The 16749-nt window shown below is 49.3% G+C and overlaps 1 protein-coding gene across 1 annotated transcript; it reads left to right on the top strand.

The window, feature by feature from the left end:
* The first annotated feature begins 88 nt into the window (after nucleotides 1-88).
* cep44 (centrosomal protein 44) lies at nucleotides 89-16394 on the top strand. The gene is made up of 11 exons (XM_066679238.1): nucleotides 89-463; nucleotides 603-698; nucleotides 6634-6781; nucleotides 13079-13225; nucleotides 13315-13413; nucleotides 13692-13871; nucleotides 14227-14439; nucleotides 14955-15021; nucleotides 15293-15393; nucleotides 15579-15616; nucleotides 15752-16394. The coding sequence occupies exons 2-11, from the start codon at nucleotides 610-612 to the stop codon at nucleotides 15798-15800; spliced, it is 1131 nt and encodes a 376-aa protein (XP_066535335.1). The 5' UTR covers nucleotides 89-463; nucleotides 603-609; the 3' UTR covers nucleotides 15801-16394.
* Nucleotides 16395-16749: the final 355 nt, after the last annotated feature.

The following is a 16749-nucleotide window of genomic DNA, read 5'->3' as shown; positions in this document are numbered from 1 at the left end:
ATAGGATATCTGGCTAACGAGAGAAAATACTGCTTCGTGAGATACAAGTGCACTACGTAGTCATTAGGTAGCGGATTAGAATCGAGCCCTAGTTTCTAGCGAAAGTGCGGATGTGGAATAAAAGCTGTTGCCATAGGCGCGCACTTACAAACAGCAACGGACGGAAACGAGATGAAAAATTAAAAAAATATATTATGAAAACAAAGCAACAGTGGGAAATATTCACTCAATATAAAGAGGATAGTTTATACATTTTTGATACGTATCTCCAAATATCTGTGCTATCGCTGTGGGAGGAAGGTGTGGACGATAACTGACACCGCGATGGAAAACGTTATGCAAAGTCCGTTACGTTGACGTTTTATCTAGATACAGAGTTCTCCATATGCCTTATTTTATGTTTAAATACGGAAGCTAAGTCGTTTTAGTTAAAGTGTGTTTGTCTCTGGCCGTTGCTGCACAGGTACGTGGCGGAAATATGAAAACAATGCAGGGTTCTGTGCTTTAGAGTTATTGTCGTGTCCTGGTCATAGACGTGTTTACAGCCTGGGGTCCTTTAACACAGCTCCTAATGTCAACTGATGTGATTTTGTCTCTGAAAGCGGTAAGATGGCCACAGGTGATGTGAAAGGAGCCCTCAGGAAGCTGCAGACCTCCCTCAGGTTTCTGAAATACCCCAGAGAAGTGGACTACAGCGGGTATGAGTTTCTCATTTCCCCATCCTTGTCTTATAGGTGTCCCTGGTTTAATCAGTTCTACTAAAGTAGTTTAATTACACATCAACTACAGGCAGAGACTTGTGCACAATACTATATATATTCTTTCTTTTTTTGCTTAATTTATAATAAATAGTGTTTCTACAAAATGAGCAGTAAATTCTGAATGTAGTTTGCTGTTTCTAAGGTTGAAATATGTATGGGCATTGGCTGCAAAAGACACTAAGTGTAGGAGGAAGCTCAAAGAAAGAGTGTATGTATTTTCAGCGCTAGTCTGTTCACGTGCCTCCTGGAAGAAACAGTTCAGATTACAGCTTCAAAGCTTTTGATTAACAGACCTGTAAATAGGGAGAACGTGGGTGGGTTTCCTCCGGGTGACTGTCTGTGAGGAGTGTGGTGTGTTCTCCCTGTGTCTGCGTGGGTTTCCTCCGGGTGACTGTCTGTGAGGAGTGTGGTGTGTCCTCCCTGTGTCTGCGTGGGTTTCCTCCGGGTGACTTTCTGTGAGGAGTGTGGTGTGTTCTCCCTGTGTCTGCGTGGGTTTCCTCCGGGTGACTGTCTGTGAGGAGTGTGGTGTGTCCTCCCTGTGTCTGCGTGGGTTTCCTCCGGGTGACTGTCTGTGAGGAGTGTGGTGTGTCCTCCCTGTGTCTGCGTGGGTTTCCTCCGGGTGACTGTCTGTGAAGAGTGTGGTGTGTTCTCCCTGTGTCTGCGTGGGTTTCCACCGGGTGACTGTCTGTGAGGAGTGTGGTGTGTTCTCCCTGTGTCTGCGTGGGTTTCCTCCGGGTGACTGTCTGTGAGGAGTGTGGTGTGTTCTCCCTGTGTCTGCGTGGGTTTCCTCCGGGTGACTGTCTGTGAGGAGTGTGGTGTGTTCTCCCTGTGTCTGCGTGGGTTTCCACCGGGTGACTGTCTGTGAGGAGTGTGGTGTGTTCTCCCTGTGTCTGCGTGGGTTTCCTACGGGTGACTGTCTGTGAGGAGTGTGGTGTGTTCTCCCTGTGTCTGCGTGGGTTTCCTCCGGGTGACTGTCTGTGAGGAGTGTGGTGTGTTCTCCCTGTGTCTGCGTGGGTTTCCACCGGGTGACTGTCTGTGAGGAGTGTGGTGTGTTCTCCCTGTGTCTGCGTGGGTTTCCTACGGGTGACTGTCTGTGAGGAGTGTGGTGTGTTCTCCCTGTGTCTGCGTGGGTTTCCTCCGGGTGACTGTCTGTGAGGAGTGTGGTGTGTTCTCCCTGTGTCTGCGTGGGTTTCCACCAGGTGACTGTCTGTGAGGAGTGTGGTGTGTTCTCCCTGTGTCTGCGTGGGTGTCCTCCGGGTGACTGTCTGTGAGGAGTGTGGTGTGTTCTCCCTGTGTCTGCGTGGGTTTCCACCGGGTGACTGTCTGTGAGGAGTGTGGTGTGTTCTCCCTGTGTCTGCGTGGGTTTCCTCCGGGTGACTGTCTGTGAGGAGTGTGGTGTGTTCTCCCTGTGTCTGCGTGGGTTTCCACCGGGTGACTGTCTGTGAGGAGTGTGGTGTGTTCTCCCTGTGTCTGCGTGGGTTTCCTCCGGGTGACTGTCTGTGAGGAGTGTGGTGTGTTCTCCCTGTGTCTGCGTGGGTTTCCACCGGGTGACTGTCTGTGAGGAGTGTGGTGTGTTCTCCCTGTGTCTGCGTGGGTTTCCTCCGGGTGACTGTCTGTGAGGAGTGTGGTGTGTTCTCCCTGTGTCTGCGTGGGTTTCCTCCGGGTGACTGTCTGTGAGGAGTGTGGTGTGTTCTCCCTGTGTCTGCGTGGGTTTCCACCGGGTGACTGTCTGTGAGGAGTGTGGTGTGTTCTCCCTGTGTCTGCGTGGGTTTCCTACGGGTGACTGTCTGTGAGGAGTGTGGTGTGTTCTCCCTGTGTCTGCGTGGGTTTCCACCGGGTGACTGTCTGTGAGGAGTGTGGTGTGTTCTCCCTGTGTCTGCGTGGGTTTCCACCGGGTGACTGTCTGTGAGGAGTGTGGTGTGTTCTCCCTGTGTCTGCGTGGGTTTCCTCCGGGTGACTGTCTGTGAGGAGTGTGGTGTGTTCTCCCTGTGTCTGCGTGGGTTTCCACCGGGTGACTGTCTGTGAGGAGTGTGGTGTGTTCTCCCTGTGTCTGCGTGGGTTTCCTCCGGGTGACTGTCTGTGAGGAGTGTGGTGTGTTCTCCCTGTGTCTGCGTGGGTTTCCTCCGGGTGACTGTCTGTGAGGAGTGTGGTGTGTTCTCCCTGTGTCTGCGTGGGTTTCCACCGGGTGACTGTCTGTGAGGAGTGTGGTGTGTTCTCCCTGTGTCTGCGTGGGTTTCCTACGGGTGACTGTCTGTGAGGAGTGTGGTGTGTTCTCCCTGTGTCTGCGTGGGTTTCCTCCGGGTGACTGTCTGTGAGGAGTGTGGTGTGTTCTCCCTGTGTCTGCGTGGGTTTCCACCGGGTGACTGTCTGTGAGGAGTGTGGTGTGTTCTCCCTGTGTCTGCGTGGGTTTCCTCCGGGTGACTGTCTGTGAGGAGTGTGGTGTGTTCTCCCTGTGTCTGCGTGGGTTTCCTCCGGGTGACTGTCTGTGAGGAGTGTGGTGTGTTCTCCCTGTGTCTGCGTGGGTTTCCACCGGGTGACTGTCTGTGAGGAGTGTGGTGTGTTCTCCCTGTGTCTGCGTGGGTTTCCTACGGGTGACTGTCTGTGAGGAGTGTGGTGTGTTCTCCCTGTGTCTGCGTGGGTTTCCTCCGGGTGACTGTCTGTGAGGAGTGTGGTGTGTTCTCCCTGTGTCTGCGTGGGTTTCCACCAGGTGACTGTCTGTGAGGAGTGTGGTGTGTTCTCCCTGTGTCTGCGTGGGTTTCCTCCGGGTGACTGTCTGTGAGGAGTGTGGTGTGTTCTCCCTGTGTCTGCGTGGGTTTCCACCGGGTGACTGTCTGTGAGGAGTGTGGTGTGTTCTCCCTGTGTCTGCGTGGGTTTCCTCCGGGTGACTGTCTGTGAGGAGTGTGGTGTGTTCTCCCTGTATCTGCGTGGGTTTCCTCCGGGTGACTGTCTGTGAGGAGTGTGGTGTGTTCTCCCTGTGTCTGCGTGGGTTTCCACCGGGTGACTGTCTGTGAGGAGTGTGGTGTGTTCTCCCTGTGTCTGCGTGGGTTTCCTACGGGTGACTTTCTGTGAGGAGTGTGGTGTGTTCTCCCTGTGTCTGCGTGGGTTTCCACCGGGTGACTGTCTGTGAGGAGTGTGGTGTGTTCTCCCTGTGTCTGCGTGGGTTTCCACCGGGTGACTGTCTGTGAGGAGTGTGGTGTGTTCTCCCTGTGTCTGCGTGGGTTTCCTCCGGGTGACTGTCTGTGAGGAGTGTGGTGTGTTCTCCCTGTGTCTGCGTGGGTTTCCTCCGGGTGACTGTCTGTGAGGAGTGTGGTGTGTTCTCCCTGTGTCTGCGTGGGTTTCCTCCGGGTGACTGTCTGTGAGGAGTGTGGTGTGTTCTCTCTGTGTCCGCGTGGGTTTCCTCCGGGTGACTGTCTGTGAGGAGTGTGGTGTGTTCTCTCTGTGTCCGCTAGTTTCCTCCGGGTGACTGTCTGTGAGGAGTTGGTGTGTTCTCCCTGTGTCTGCGTGGGTTTCCACCGGGTGACTGTCTGTGAGGAGTGTGGTGTGTTCTCCCTGTGTCTGCGTGGGTTTCCTCCGGGTGACTGTCTGTGAGGAGTGTGGTGTGTTCTCCCTGTGTCTGCGTGGGTTTCCTCCGGGTGACTGTCTGTGAGGAGTGTGGTGTGTTCTCCCTGTGTCTGTGTGGGTTTCCACCGGGTGACTGTCTGTGAGGAGTGTGGTGTGTTCTCCCTGTGTCTGCGTGGGTTTCCTACGGGTGACTGTCTGTGAGGAGTGTGGTGTGTTCTCCCTGTGTCTGCGTGGGTTTCCACCGGGTGACTGTCTGTGAGGAGTGTGGTGTGTTCTCCCTGTGTCTGCGTGGGTTTCCTCCGGGTGACTGTCTGTGAGGAGTGTGGTGTGTTCTCTCTGTGTCTGCGTGGGTTTCCTCCGGGTGACTGTCTGTGAGGAGTGTGGTGTGTTCTCCCTGTGTCTGTGTGGGTTTCCTCCGGGTGACTGTCTGTGAGGAGTGTGGTGTGTTCTCCCTGTGTCTGCGTGGGTTTCCACCGGGTGACTGTCTGTGAGGAGTGTGGTGTGTTCTCCCTGTGTCTGCGTGGGTTTCCACCGGGTGACTGTCTGTGAGGAGTGTGGTGTGTTCTCCCTGTGTCTGCGTGGGTTTCCACCGGGTGACTGTCTGTGAGGAGTGTGGTGTGTTCTCCCTGTGTCTGCGTGGGTTTCCTCCGGGTGACTGTCTGTGAGGAGTGTGGTGTGTTCTCCCTGTGTCTGCGTGGGTTTCCACCGGGTGACTGTCTGTGAGGAGTGTGGTGTGTTCTCCCTGTGTCTGCGTGGGTTTCCACCGGGTGACTGTCTGTGAGGAGTGTGGTGTGTTCTCCCTGTGTCTGCGTGGGTTTCCTCCGGGTGACTGTCTGTGAGGAGTGTGGTGTGTTCTCCCTGTGTCTGCGTGGGTTTCCACCGGGTGACTGTCTGTGAGGAGTGTGGTGTGTTCTCCCTGTGTCTGCGTGGGTTTCCTCCGGGTGACTGTCTGTGAGGAGTGTGGTGTGTTCTCCCTGTGTCTGCGTGGGTTTCCACCGGGTGACTGTCTGTGAGGAGTGTGGTGTGTTCTCCCTGTGTCTGCGTGGGTTTCCACCGGGTGACTGTCTGTGAGGAGTGTGGTGTGTTCTCCCTGTGTCTGCGTGGGTTTCCTCCGGGTGACTGTCTGTGAGGAGTGTGGTGTGTTCTCCCTGTGTCTGCGTGGGTTTCCTCCGGGTGACTGTCTGTGAGGAGTGTGGTGTGTTCTCCCTGTGTCTGCGTGGGTTTCCTCCGGGTGCTCCGGTTTCCTCCCACAGTCCAAAAACACACGTTGGTAGGTGGATTGGCGACTCAAGTGTCCGCAGGTGTGAGTGTGTATGTGTGTGTTGCCCTGTGAAGGACTGGTTCCCCCTCCAGTGTGTATTCCCGCCTTGCGCCCAATGATTCCAGGTAGGCTCTGGACCAATGAATGAATGATTCTATAATTGATTTTAGTTTGCATACCCACTATAGCAAAGCATAGCCAATAGAATAAAACACTGAGGGCCAGAGTGGGTGTAAAGCTCATGAGCTGCACTCTGACTGCATGTTCATTGTGGAGTATTACGCTGTAGTTAAGACTGGGGAAAGTAAGTTGTTACGAGTGTGTAATTGTGTAATGTGAAGATGCTGAAGGGCTAAGAGTCTGGTGACTCTCTCAGGAAATCAGATTGACAGTTGTTCTTGATCTCATTCTCATCAGTGATGAGCTGCTGTAAACAGAACCACCTGCTCCAGACTCGGTGGATGTCTGGAACGCCAATATGTTCGCGTCTGTTTATTCACAACCAGCTGAAATTTAATACGAAACATTTCCCTTGTGCTCTGTGACAGCTTTATGTTAATGACACAAACAAAAATTAAATAATCTATCATTTTTCATAGAATTAAGAAAACTTTCAACGTTTCTGGCTCCATTTCTTTGACATAATTGGGTTTTTGACTTTGTTTAAAATAGTAGCTGCATTCACTGTAGTTTTGTTCTCATATCAAAATGAAAGTATATTGTTTGAAGTGTATATTTCCACAGTGTTGGAGGAGGTCAGGGCAACACTTTACTTTACTACTTTACCCTGCTCCGTCCCAGAGCTGCACATCAGATGCTCCAAGATGCAGTTTTGAAATGTGACGCAACTAACGGCGCATCCCGTCGGGGATAAGCTTGGCTCTGAAGTGAGGAGCAGGGTCCAGGAAAGAGGATTGCGTTTGTCTTCAGAAGGACAAGCAGAAGATTGCTAGCAGACACTTTGTTTTTTCACCCACACATGTTTTTTGGCGTCTTTGACTCGGTTAAAGAACCAGCTCTGTTTTGTTTTCTGTTGTGTCTCTGTACCAGGCTGGCTAAAGGAGACCCTAGCTCGTGTCTGCCCATCGTGAGCTTCGCCTTCACTTCCTTCTCTCCAGCTGTGGCTGAACATCTGGTGGAGAATGGCATGGAGCTCACGGGAAAGAGTGACCTGAGCTTCGTCGAGACCGTTTACAAGGTGTCTTTTACTTATGGAATGTCCCAGACCTCTGAGTGTTTCTCTCTCTCTCTCTCTCTCTCTCTCTCTCTCTCTCTCTCTTGTTCTCTCTTTCTCTCTCTATCTCTCTCCCTTGTTCTCTCTTTCTCTCTCTCATTCTCTCTTTCTCTCTCTCTCTTTCTCTTGTTCTCTCTATCTCTCTCATTCTCTCTTTCTCTCTCTCTCTCTCTCTCGTTCTCTGTCTACCTCTCATTCTGTAATTCTCTCTCTATCACTCTCTATTGCTCTCTCTTTCTCTCCCTCTCTCTCTCTCCTCTCTGTCTCTCTTTCTCTCTCTCTCTCCTCTCTGTCTCTCTTTCTTTCTCATTCTCTCTCTCGCTCTGTCTCTAGTTCTCTCTCACTGTCTCTCTCTCTCAGTCTCTCTCATTCTCTCTCTCTCTCTCTCTCTCTCTGTCACTTGTTCTCTCTCTCTCTTTCTCTCCCTCTCTCTCTCTCTCTCTTTCTCTCCCTCTCTCTCTCTCTCTCTCTCTCTCTCTCTCTCATTCTCTCTCTCGCTCTGTCTCTAGTTCTCTCTCACTGTCTCTCTCTCTCAGTCTCTCTCATTCTCTCTCTCTCTCTCGCTCTGTCTCTCGTTCTCTCTGTCTCTCTCTCTGTCACTTGTTCTCTCTCTCTCTCTCTCCCTCTCTCTCCCTCTCTCTCTCTCTCTTTCTCTCCCTCTCTCTCTCTCTCTCTCTCTCTCTCTCTCTCTCTTTCTCTCCCTCTCTCTCTCTCTCTCTCTCTCTCTCTCTCTCTCTCTCTTTCTCTCCCTCTCTCTCTCTTTCTCTGTCTCTCTCTCTCTGTCTCTCTCTCGCTCTCTGTTGTTCTCTGTCTCTCTCTCTGTCTACCTCTCATTCTGTCTCGTGTTCTCTCTCTCTCTCTCTCTCTCTCTTTTTTTTTTTCCCAGCTTACCCCTGATCTCCACACCATAGGGATTGTAATGTATTGTAGTGGGCTGAATTACTCAAAGCCTATGTCTTTTCTCTAATCTCTGTGTGAGTAAGTTACAGACCAACGACACAGTGAACGAAGTGAAAGGCAGAACAATGTGGAAACGATGTGCACAGGGGCCTCAGCTCCAGGGTTTCAGCGCCTTCACTTAGATCCTCGGGTCACTGTGTGTCTGCGTGGGGTTCTTCTGGGTTTGCTGTTGTCGTCCCTGGTGTAAATCTACAGCTGAGGGAGTGTGGAGCCCTGAGAGCTGAGACCTGTTGTGTTTAATCAGAGGAACCGTAAACACTTTATATTCCAGTTTGGGAAAAATCCCAGTGTCCGACTCTGACTCTTTCTTTAAGAAAATAAGAATCTAAGAACACTTGGCTTTGTTTAACACATCGGACGCATGCATAACACCGGCGACGTGATAAACAGAGGAGAGCGGACGGAACGGCAGCCGCTCGAGCCGCGGTGGAACGGGAAGAATGGAAGAAAGGGCAACCATTTCACGCTCTGCTTATTACAACACAAATTAATGACTGACAAAAGTGAGTGCAGTCGGCTTCAGTAACTGTATTAAAAGCTTTGTAAAATAGCTGAGAGTTCTCCCTGTGTCTGCGTGGGTTTCCTCCGGGTGACTGTCTGTGAGGAGTGTGGTGTGTACTCCCTGTGTCTGCGTGGGTTTCCTCCGGGTGACTGTCTGTGAGGAGTGTGGTGTGTTCTCTCTGTGTCTGCGTGGGTTTCCTCCGGGTGCTCCGGTTTCCTCCCACAGTCCAAAAACACACGTTGGTAGGTGGATTGGTGACTCAAAAGTGTCCGTAGGTGTGAGTGTGTGAGTGAATGTGTGAGTGTGTGTGTGTGTTGCCCTGTGAAGGACTGGCGCCCCCTCCAGGGTGTGTTCCCGCCTTGCGCCCAATGATTCCAGGTAGGCTCTGTACCCACCGCGACCCTGAACTGGATAAGGGTTACAGATAATGAATGAATGAATGAATGAATAGCTGAGATTGAGTGATTATGTAATAACACTGAACATCGCTCTTTATTTATTTATTTAAACGTAGGTCCCCAATCTTCGTGTGAAAAGTTGAGCTGTGTTTTCACTCGCAGACCTCTTGCAGTTCCAGCCGAGTCCTCGTTCTAAATGCGTTCAGGATGTGGTCTCTTGGAATCATTACGCTGAAACTCTTAGCTGGTAATTTTCCGTTTTATTGAAGAGCAGCAGGCCTCCTTTTTATCAGCGAGTATGTTGCCTTTTATTATCTGTTATTGACTGCTAGGATCCTTCATGATTTTGCCTTCATCAGCCACACGTCCTCATGTGCTCCCTGACGCTCTCTTGGGGAAGGAAATAGCAGCGTTCATTTCCTGATAGCGGGGAGTCCCTTATACCCACCGTACTCCGATGCTAATTAATAACCTGCTAAAATGGTTCCAGTTGCTGCAGTCTGACCAGGAGAGAGGAATTCTGCTTTGTTTTGAGGAATTCCAGATCCAAAGCTGAGCGTGGTTCTCCAACTCAGTTCTGGGAGTGGAAAAGTATGGCTTGGTTTTTAGGTTAAATCCTGAAACAGGGGTTATTCCAGTGTGAAAATGAACATTGGATGGTATGAGGTTCACTGAATTGAAGTGGACATATTCTCCCAGTCTCTTTGGCAGTTGTGGGGTCTTAGTGAAACACCTGTTCACGCAGCAGTGAGGAGCGGGGAGCAGTGGCTCTGGATTTTAGCCGTTTTTACTCTGTTCTCTTTCTTCTCCGTTTTTACTCAGTGCCCTTATTTCCCCGTTGTGTCTGTTTTGGTCAGTTTTACATTGTCTTTGCGTCCTCACATAAACACGGACCCAGTGCTGTGATTGGATAGACTCAGACAAGGGGGCGGAGCACTTCAAAAGTGTCTGAACACTAATTAAGAATCAGAATTACAGCTCCAGGGGCCTGGAGGTTGTGGGTTCGATTCCCGCTCCGGGTGACTGTCTGTGAGGAGTGTGGTGTGTTCTCCCTGTGTCTGCGTGGGTTTCCTCCGCGTGACTGTCTGTGAGGAGTGTGGTGTGTTCTCTCTGTGTCTGCGTGGGTTTCCTCCGGGTGACTGTCTGTGAGGAGTGTGGTGTGTTCTCCCTGTGTCTGTGTGGGTTTCCTCCGGGTGACTGTCTGTGAGGAGTGTGGTGTGTTCTCTCTGTGTCTGCGTGGGTTTCCTCCGGGTGACTGTCTGTGAGGAGTGTGGTGTGTTCTCCCTGTGTCTGTGTGGGTTTCCTCCGGGTGACTGTCTGTGAGGAGTGTGGTGTGTTCTCTCTGTGTCTGCGTGGGTTTCCTCCGGGTGACTGTCTGTGAGGAGTGTGGTGTGTTCTCCCTGTGTCTGTGTGGGTTTCCTCCGGGTGACTGTCTTTTAGGAGTGTGGTGTGTTCTCCCTGTTTCTGCGTGGGTTTCCTCCGGGTGACTGTCTGTGAGGAGTGTGGTGTGTTCTCCCTGTGTCTGCGTGGGTTTCCTCCGGGTGACTGTCTGTGAGGAGTGTGGTGTGTTCTCTCTGTGTCTGTGTGGGTTTCCTCCGGGTGACTGTCTGTGAGGAGTGTGGTGTGTTCTCTCTGTGTCTGTGTGGGTTTCCTCCAGGTGACTGTCTGTGAGGAGTGAGGTGTGTTCTCTCTGTGTCTGCGTGGGTTTCCTCCGGGTGACTGTCTGTGAGGAGTGTGGTGTGTTCTCCCTGTGTCTGCGTGGGTTTCCTCCGGGTGACTGTCTGTGAGGAGTGTGGTGTGTTCTCTCTGTGTCTGTGTGGGTTTCCTCCGGGTGACTGTCTGTGAGGAGTGAGGTGTGTTCTCTCTGTGTCTGTGTGGGTTTCCTCCGGGTGACTGTCTGTGAGGAGTGTGGTGTGTTCTCTCTGTGTCTGTGTGGGTTTCCTCCAGGTGACTGTCTGTGAGGAGTGAGGTGTGTTCTCTCTGTGTCTGCGTGGGTTTCCTCCGGGTGACTGTCTGTGAGGAGTGTGGTGTGTTCTCTCTGTGTCTGTGTGGGTTTCCTCCGGGTGACTGTCTGTGAGGAGTGTGGTGTGTTCTCTCTGTGTCTGTGTGGGTTTCCTCCAGGTGACTGTCTGTGAGGAGTGAGGTGTGTTCTCTCTGTGTCTGCGTGGGTTTCCTCCGGGTGACTGTCTGTGAGGAGTGTGGTGTGTTCTCTCTGTGTCTGTGTGGGTTTCCTCCGGGTGACTGTCTGTGAGGAGTGTGGTGTGTTCTCTCTGTGTCTGTGTGGGTTTCCTCCGGGTGCTCCGGTTTCCTCCCACAGTCCAAAAACACATGTTGGTAAGTGGATTGGTGACTCAAAAGTGTCCGTAGGTGTGAGTGTGTGAGTGAATGTGTGTGTTGCCCTGTGAAGGACTGGCACCCCCTCCAGGATGTATTCCTGCCTTGCGCCCAGTGATTCCAGGTAGGCTCTGGACCCACTGCGACCCTGAACTGGATAAGGGTTACAGATAATGAATGAATGAATTAATTAATTACTTTTATTTTCTAACTTGGGCAGCCCACTGAAAACGGACTGGTTTCTTGGTTTTGGTAAAAGCTCCAGACCCCCACATTAAGTTATTTTATGTTCATAATATGTCCCTCGATTTCAATAAATCTGCCAAGAATCAAAACTAGACTCGTTAGTTTTTTACTCTCTGTGTTTCACTGAATGAAAGATGAAAGCATCATATCTGTGCGGTTCATTCCTGGCACTGATTGCAGGACTTTCTCTGCTCAGGCTTAGTTTTGTCATCAGTCTTAAGAGCCTTATCTTCAACCCCACGGCCTTGTCCATGCGCTGGGAAGTCTTAACACGCTTATCTAAACCAGAAGTCTCTCCCAGAGAGCGGAGTGATGTGGAGCATCTGTGGCCTACGTCTCCATCCAGCTCCACTCGCTCCTCTCCAGCTCCCTGCAGACAGCCTGCATCAGAGTAATTACTGGTTTCAGCTCTCGGAGGAAGCGAAATAGTTTTTCATGTTGGTCCAAGCCGTCAGATATGAGCTGCGTTTCGCTGCGAGTGAAGCAGATGAGCTGCTGTGTTTACCAGAGCGCTCTCCTGTTCACTGACCCTGTGTGGAAGGCGTACGAGGTTTTGGCCGTACTCCCAGCTCAGAGAGAGAAGCCCAGCGGGACGCTATATGCCATCACCACGTCCAGAAAGCTGCAGAGGGCAATGGAGGCATTTGCTCTGAATTAAAGTCGTTGTAACAGGAAAGCGACATTTAGCAGAGCTGTCATACCTTCCATTCCTGCCTTCCTCCCGTGCGCCGAAGCGGATTGTTTCTATTAAGCTCCTTCCTGTGATTATTCTTGGTCGTTCCCCGCATTGTCTCCTCTATTTCCAGAACGGGATGCAGGTTTTGATCTTCTTTTAGAGTCCTTGCGTAGTGTAGAATACCATCATTTTATTGATAATTGATACACAGTTCTGTGATTGTTCAGTGACGGTCCCCAGGCCACTTCTCGAAACTTTAGACCGCAGTTAAAGTTCGTAGGCTGAATGCAATCAGATACATAGCAGTGTTCGTACAGCTAGCCAATCAGTTAATCCATCTATCAATCAATAAAGGTTAATAAACCAATTACAATAAAAACAAAAGAGTCAAAAGTCTCAGGATGCCCTTATACTTCAGAAGTAGAAGGGAAAATGACATCTCTGAATTCCCCCAGTGAGTAATGGGGGAGGGGCCTGTCTTTTAGGATATGTTCGTAACAAACAACAACAGTTTTGATATTTCAGTGTTGATCATTTGTGAACCACAAGAGATACTGTAAATCTGATTGCGGCAGTCAATTTCTGAGACAATTCTGGTCTTCTTTGATATGCTACATGACCACCTTCCCATTGGTAAAATTTGCCCTTGAATCAATATGGTGGCTTTCAAGATGGCAGCCATGTTCTAGGCATAGTCTAAAAAATAGGCCCCTTCCCCGTTACTCGTTTGGGTATTGAGAAATGGCATTTTTCATTTCGTTTCTGAAATAAAAGGGTGTCCTGGGACATTGATTCACTCTGTGTGTATATATACAGTATACATGTAGAAAAGCAGGGCGGCACGGTGGCGCAGCAGGTAGGTGTCGCACAGCTTCAGGGGCCTGGAGGTTCCTCCAGGTGACTGTCTGTGAGGAGTGTGGTGTGTTCTCCCTGTGTCTGTGAGGAGTGTGGTGTGTTCTCCCAGTGTCTGTGTGGGTTTCCTTTGGGTGACTGTCTGTGAGGAGTGTGGTGTGTTCTCTCTGTGTCTGCGTGGGTTTTCTCCGGGTGACTGTGAGGAATCTGCTGTGTTCTCCCTGTGTCTGTGTGGGTTTCCTCCAGGTGACCCTTGAGTTTACAAGAAATGCTGAATTTTGTGTCTCTTTCAGGTTCTCCGTGATCTTTTCAGTTATAAACCCCTTCTGACCAAGCAGCAGTTCCTCCAGTTCGGATTCGCAGAGAGGAAGGCCGGCCTTCTCTGTGACATTATTGGCTTCGTCCTGGAGAAACACAAGCAGCTCACCAAAGGAACCAAGGTAATGACCGTGTGGCTTGATTTTTCACTTCTAAATATAAGAAAACGATTCAGTTCCGGTCGGTGGTTTAACTTAGCTTCGCCTTGCAGTTTGTTAGTCCTCCCAAAAGAAGACTGCTCTCTCGCAGTGATTCGAAGTCCACGGAATCGCCGACTCACAGGAACACCAAGAGGACGCCAGCTCAGACCGTGAGTCTCAGGAGCAATACATTTTTACTGCCATCAGTCGCAAACAATCATTATGAAAGTGCCTGTCTTATTTATTTATTATATTTTACCGGTGCAACTCTCATAAGATGAAGACTATGCTCATCTTCTGTGAGCATAGGTTATGCTCCATAGAGTGGGTCCCCCACATTAGGGTTCCCATGGTTAAACAAGGTTTCACATCTAATGTCTGATCCTTGCTGGCCACTAGGTGTCAGTGTAATGTCGGTGTTGTGTTCTGAGTGTTGTCTGTTGTGCAGGTTTATCTGAGCCGGCCGTTGGTGGAGAGACACTTGGGCTACAGCTCTCCACAGTTCAGCCTCTCCTCAGACGAGCCGCCTCAGCAGAAGGAGGAAGAGGAAGAGGAAGAGGAGGAGGAGCAGAGAGAGGAAGGAAAAGAGGCTTGTGTCAGTACCAGCCCTCGCCCTGCTGCTCATATGGTGAGGATGTGTATGGATTTCCATCTGCACATTAGCTCCATCACCACCTCCTTTCATTCATGCTCTGCGTCTGTGTGTGTTCCACTGGGAAATGCACCATCTGCCGTCTGCGCTGGTCACCTACAATCTGTGAGAACATCTGTGGAAAATAAACCAGTAATACACACAGCGTTACGTCCTTCAGTGGTGACAAATGTGATCATTGCAATTAACAGTGGAAGTTTGTTTTTAAGTGATTATTTCTTTAAGGTGCTTTAAAGTTCTGTGTCTGTGTTTTTTTCCAATCTCATGCAAACGTATTGTTGTTAATAATGAAAAATATAGCACTCACACCTTGGTGTATGTTCTCCTGAAGGGAGGTGTGTCAGAGAGCATGCTGAGGGCCGTGGAGGCAGGTCTGCAGGACTGTGTGCTGAGGCTGGGGCAGCAGCTGACTCTGCTGGATGCCAGGCTACAGGCTCTGGAGAAGAACATGTCTGGGAAGATCACAATAGAGCGCAGTGACTGGGAGAACCTGCAGAGCAGAGTCCTGCTGCTGGAGACCAGGCTGACCCTCAACACAGCACAGGTCTCTCTCTCTCTCTCTCTCTCTCTCTGTCTCCCTCTCTCTGTCTCTCTCTCTCTGTCTCACACACACACACATACACGAGTGAGTCAGTGAGTCAGTCGGTCAGTGAGTCAGTGAGTGAGTCGGTCAGTGAGTGAGTCGGTCAGTGAGTGAGTCGGTCAGTCAGTCAGCCAGTCAGTGAGTGAGAAGTGATGCAGTGAAACGCAAGAAACAAAACAAATAGATTAATACAGATTTAAAAATGTAATTTAATAATAATTATAATAATAATAATAATGAAGTGACCACACTACAGTGTGCTCTAATGCTACAAAATCCAGCGCCCTGGAAAACAAAGAGCAGTCATCCAAGTACTTCATTTACATTGTGGCCAGAATTCAGCTCATGGAGAAAATTAAAATAAATAAATAAATAAATATTGACTGTGTACTCATTTTACACGCCACATTACAGACATAAAATATCAACTCATATGTATCACACAGACCTAGTTCTCTGTCCTTCCATCTGTGCAGGATCCACCGAGAACAAGTGAAGGGGTTATTGTTCCACACGAGAAGAGACACTCCACTGAAGAGACAGGTGAGAGTGGTTCATGCCCTCCACTTCAACTCTGTGTGCATTGAAGATATGTATTATTCAGTGTTCTGTAGAGTGAGCTGAGAACTGATGTGCTGTAGGTGCTAGTGGTTTGTGCTGGTTCTGGATACATGATAAAATGATGGTGACCCATGGTTCCTGTGTGTCAGAATGCTTCTCTAATCAATGCAGTTCCTATCTGATGTATTACATGAGTTGTATATTTAAATGTTAAATACTCTACATTGTGTTGTACTTTTACGCTCGTCTCTAGTTTTAGACCCAGTTAAAGGGCCCATAAGTATTTCCACACTGGTGGGGCGACCAGAATTGGACAGTACCACTCCTATGAGCCTTCCAGCATCATCACCTGAGGTGAGCTTTTATCCTTCCGTCCATGCACACGACTGCATCAAGCCACGAGGGACCCCTGGTTCCTATCACCACCACTGTTTATTTACAGTGAATTGACCCCTGCTTGACCTCTGGCAGTGCACAGTGACCCTTTAAATGTTTTGTACATGTTTTTCTCTCTTTATTTTTATTTTTATGTTTTTTAGGAAAGTATTAAGGAGAGGCTGGAGAGAATAGCCAGCATGTAAGTGCAGTTCTGTATGTCTTCATTCTGAGTCTTTCCCAGTGTTTTGTGAGGAGTAGAGTCAGTGTAGTGTAATGGAAAAAGCTGGCGATTCTTTCTATTCAAGACTCACATTTACTCTCTTTCCCTCCTCAGGATGAAGGACACATCCAGCCTTTTGAAGAATATAGAGCCCACAATATGACTGTGGCGTGGTGCTTGGCTTGTCCAGATGAATGTAGACATGCGGAAGGGACCACGACAGATGGCCATTAGGTGCTGGTACCGTCAGCATCTTTATAAATATTAATATTCATATTTATGTTTCATGGAGTGGCTTTATTTTTTATACTTTTGTAAAATGGACAGAAGTGATTTAGAAACTAGACAAACTGAGGGTCAGCGTTTTCCCATTATTACTCCATTATAATATACGCTGTATGTCCATAGGTCTGTAGACACCACTTATAAAGAGTGGATTCGGTTACTTTAAGGTTCACACACTGTGTAATATCCAAATAAAAAGAATGAAATGGATGATACAGACTTAGGGCCATATACTGTATTAGAATTTATTTTTTTTAATTAGCTGCAGCTGCATGTCACACTTTTCTGCCTTTGGCTAATGTTAGAGTTAGGTAAATGCATGCCTTGTCCACTAGATGTCACTGTAACTCTGACCTACGGTGCCTTTAATGTGCCTTTGCTGCCCTCTGTTGTCTACTCAGAGTGTTTCAAGTGTCATAACCGAGGAATCATTTTCTATTTGTACGTTACCCTGGCTTTCAGATCCAATAAAACCCATGTAAGAAATGTTAATGTCATGTGTGTGTAGATTATTTATATTCAGTTATTTCATGTCTGTGGATGCGTGTGGATGAATTATTAATTTCTTTCAGCTCTTATTTGTTTCAGAGTGAGGCAGAGAGAGAGGGAGAGAGGAACAGATTGTGATTGAGTGACAGCGCTGTGCTGATGAAGGTACGCAGGTTCAGGTCTCTGTGAATAATTGCTGTGTGTGTGTTGTACATTCTGCTCCAGTGGACTCCACGGAGCACCAGGGAGTGTAATTAAAGTTGCAGCAGACTGAAACCCTGCACCTTTACTCCTGCTCTCCTCTGGAGCTCCCAGAGTGTGTTCTGTAATGGCTCTTA

This window comes from Hoplias malabaricus, chromosome 8 (genome assembly GCF_029633855.1).
Source record: "Hoplias malabaricus isolate fHopMal1 chromosome 8, fHopMal1.hap1, whole genome shotgun sequence".
Classification (NCBI taxonomy): Eukaryota; Metazoa; Chordata; class Actinopteri; order Characiformes; family Erythrinidae; genus Hoplias; species Hoplias malabaricus.
Note: the sequence above shows the minus strand (reverse complement) of the source record. Positions and strands in the feature narration are given on the sequence as shown.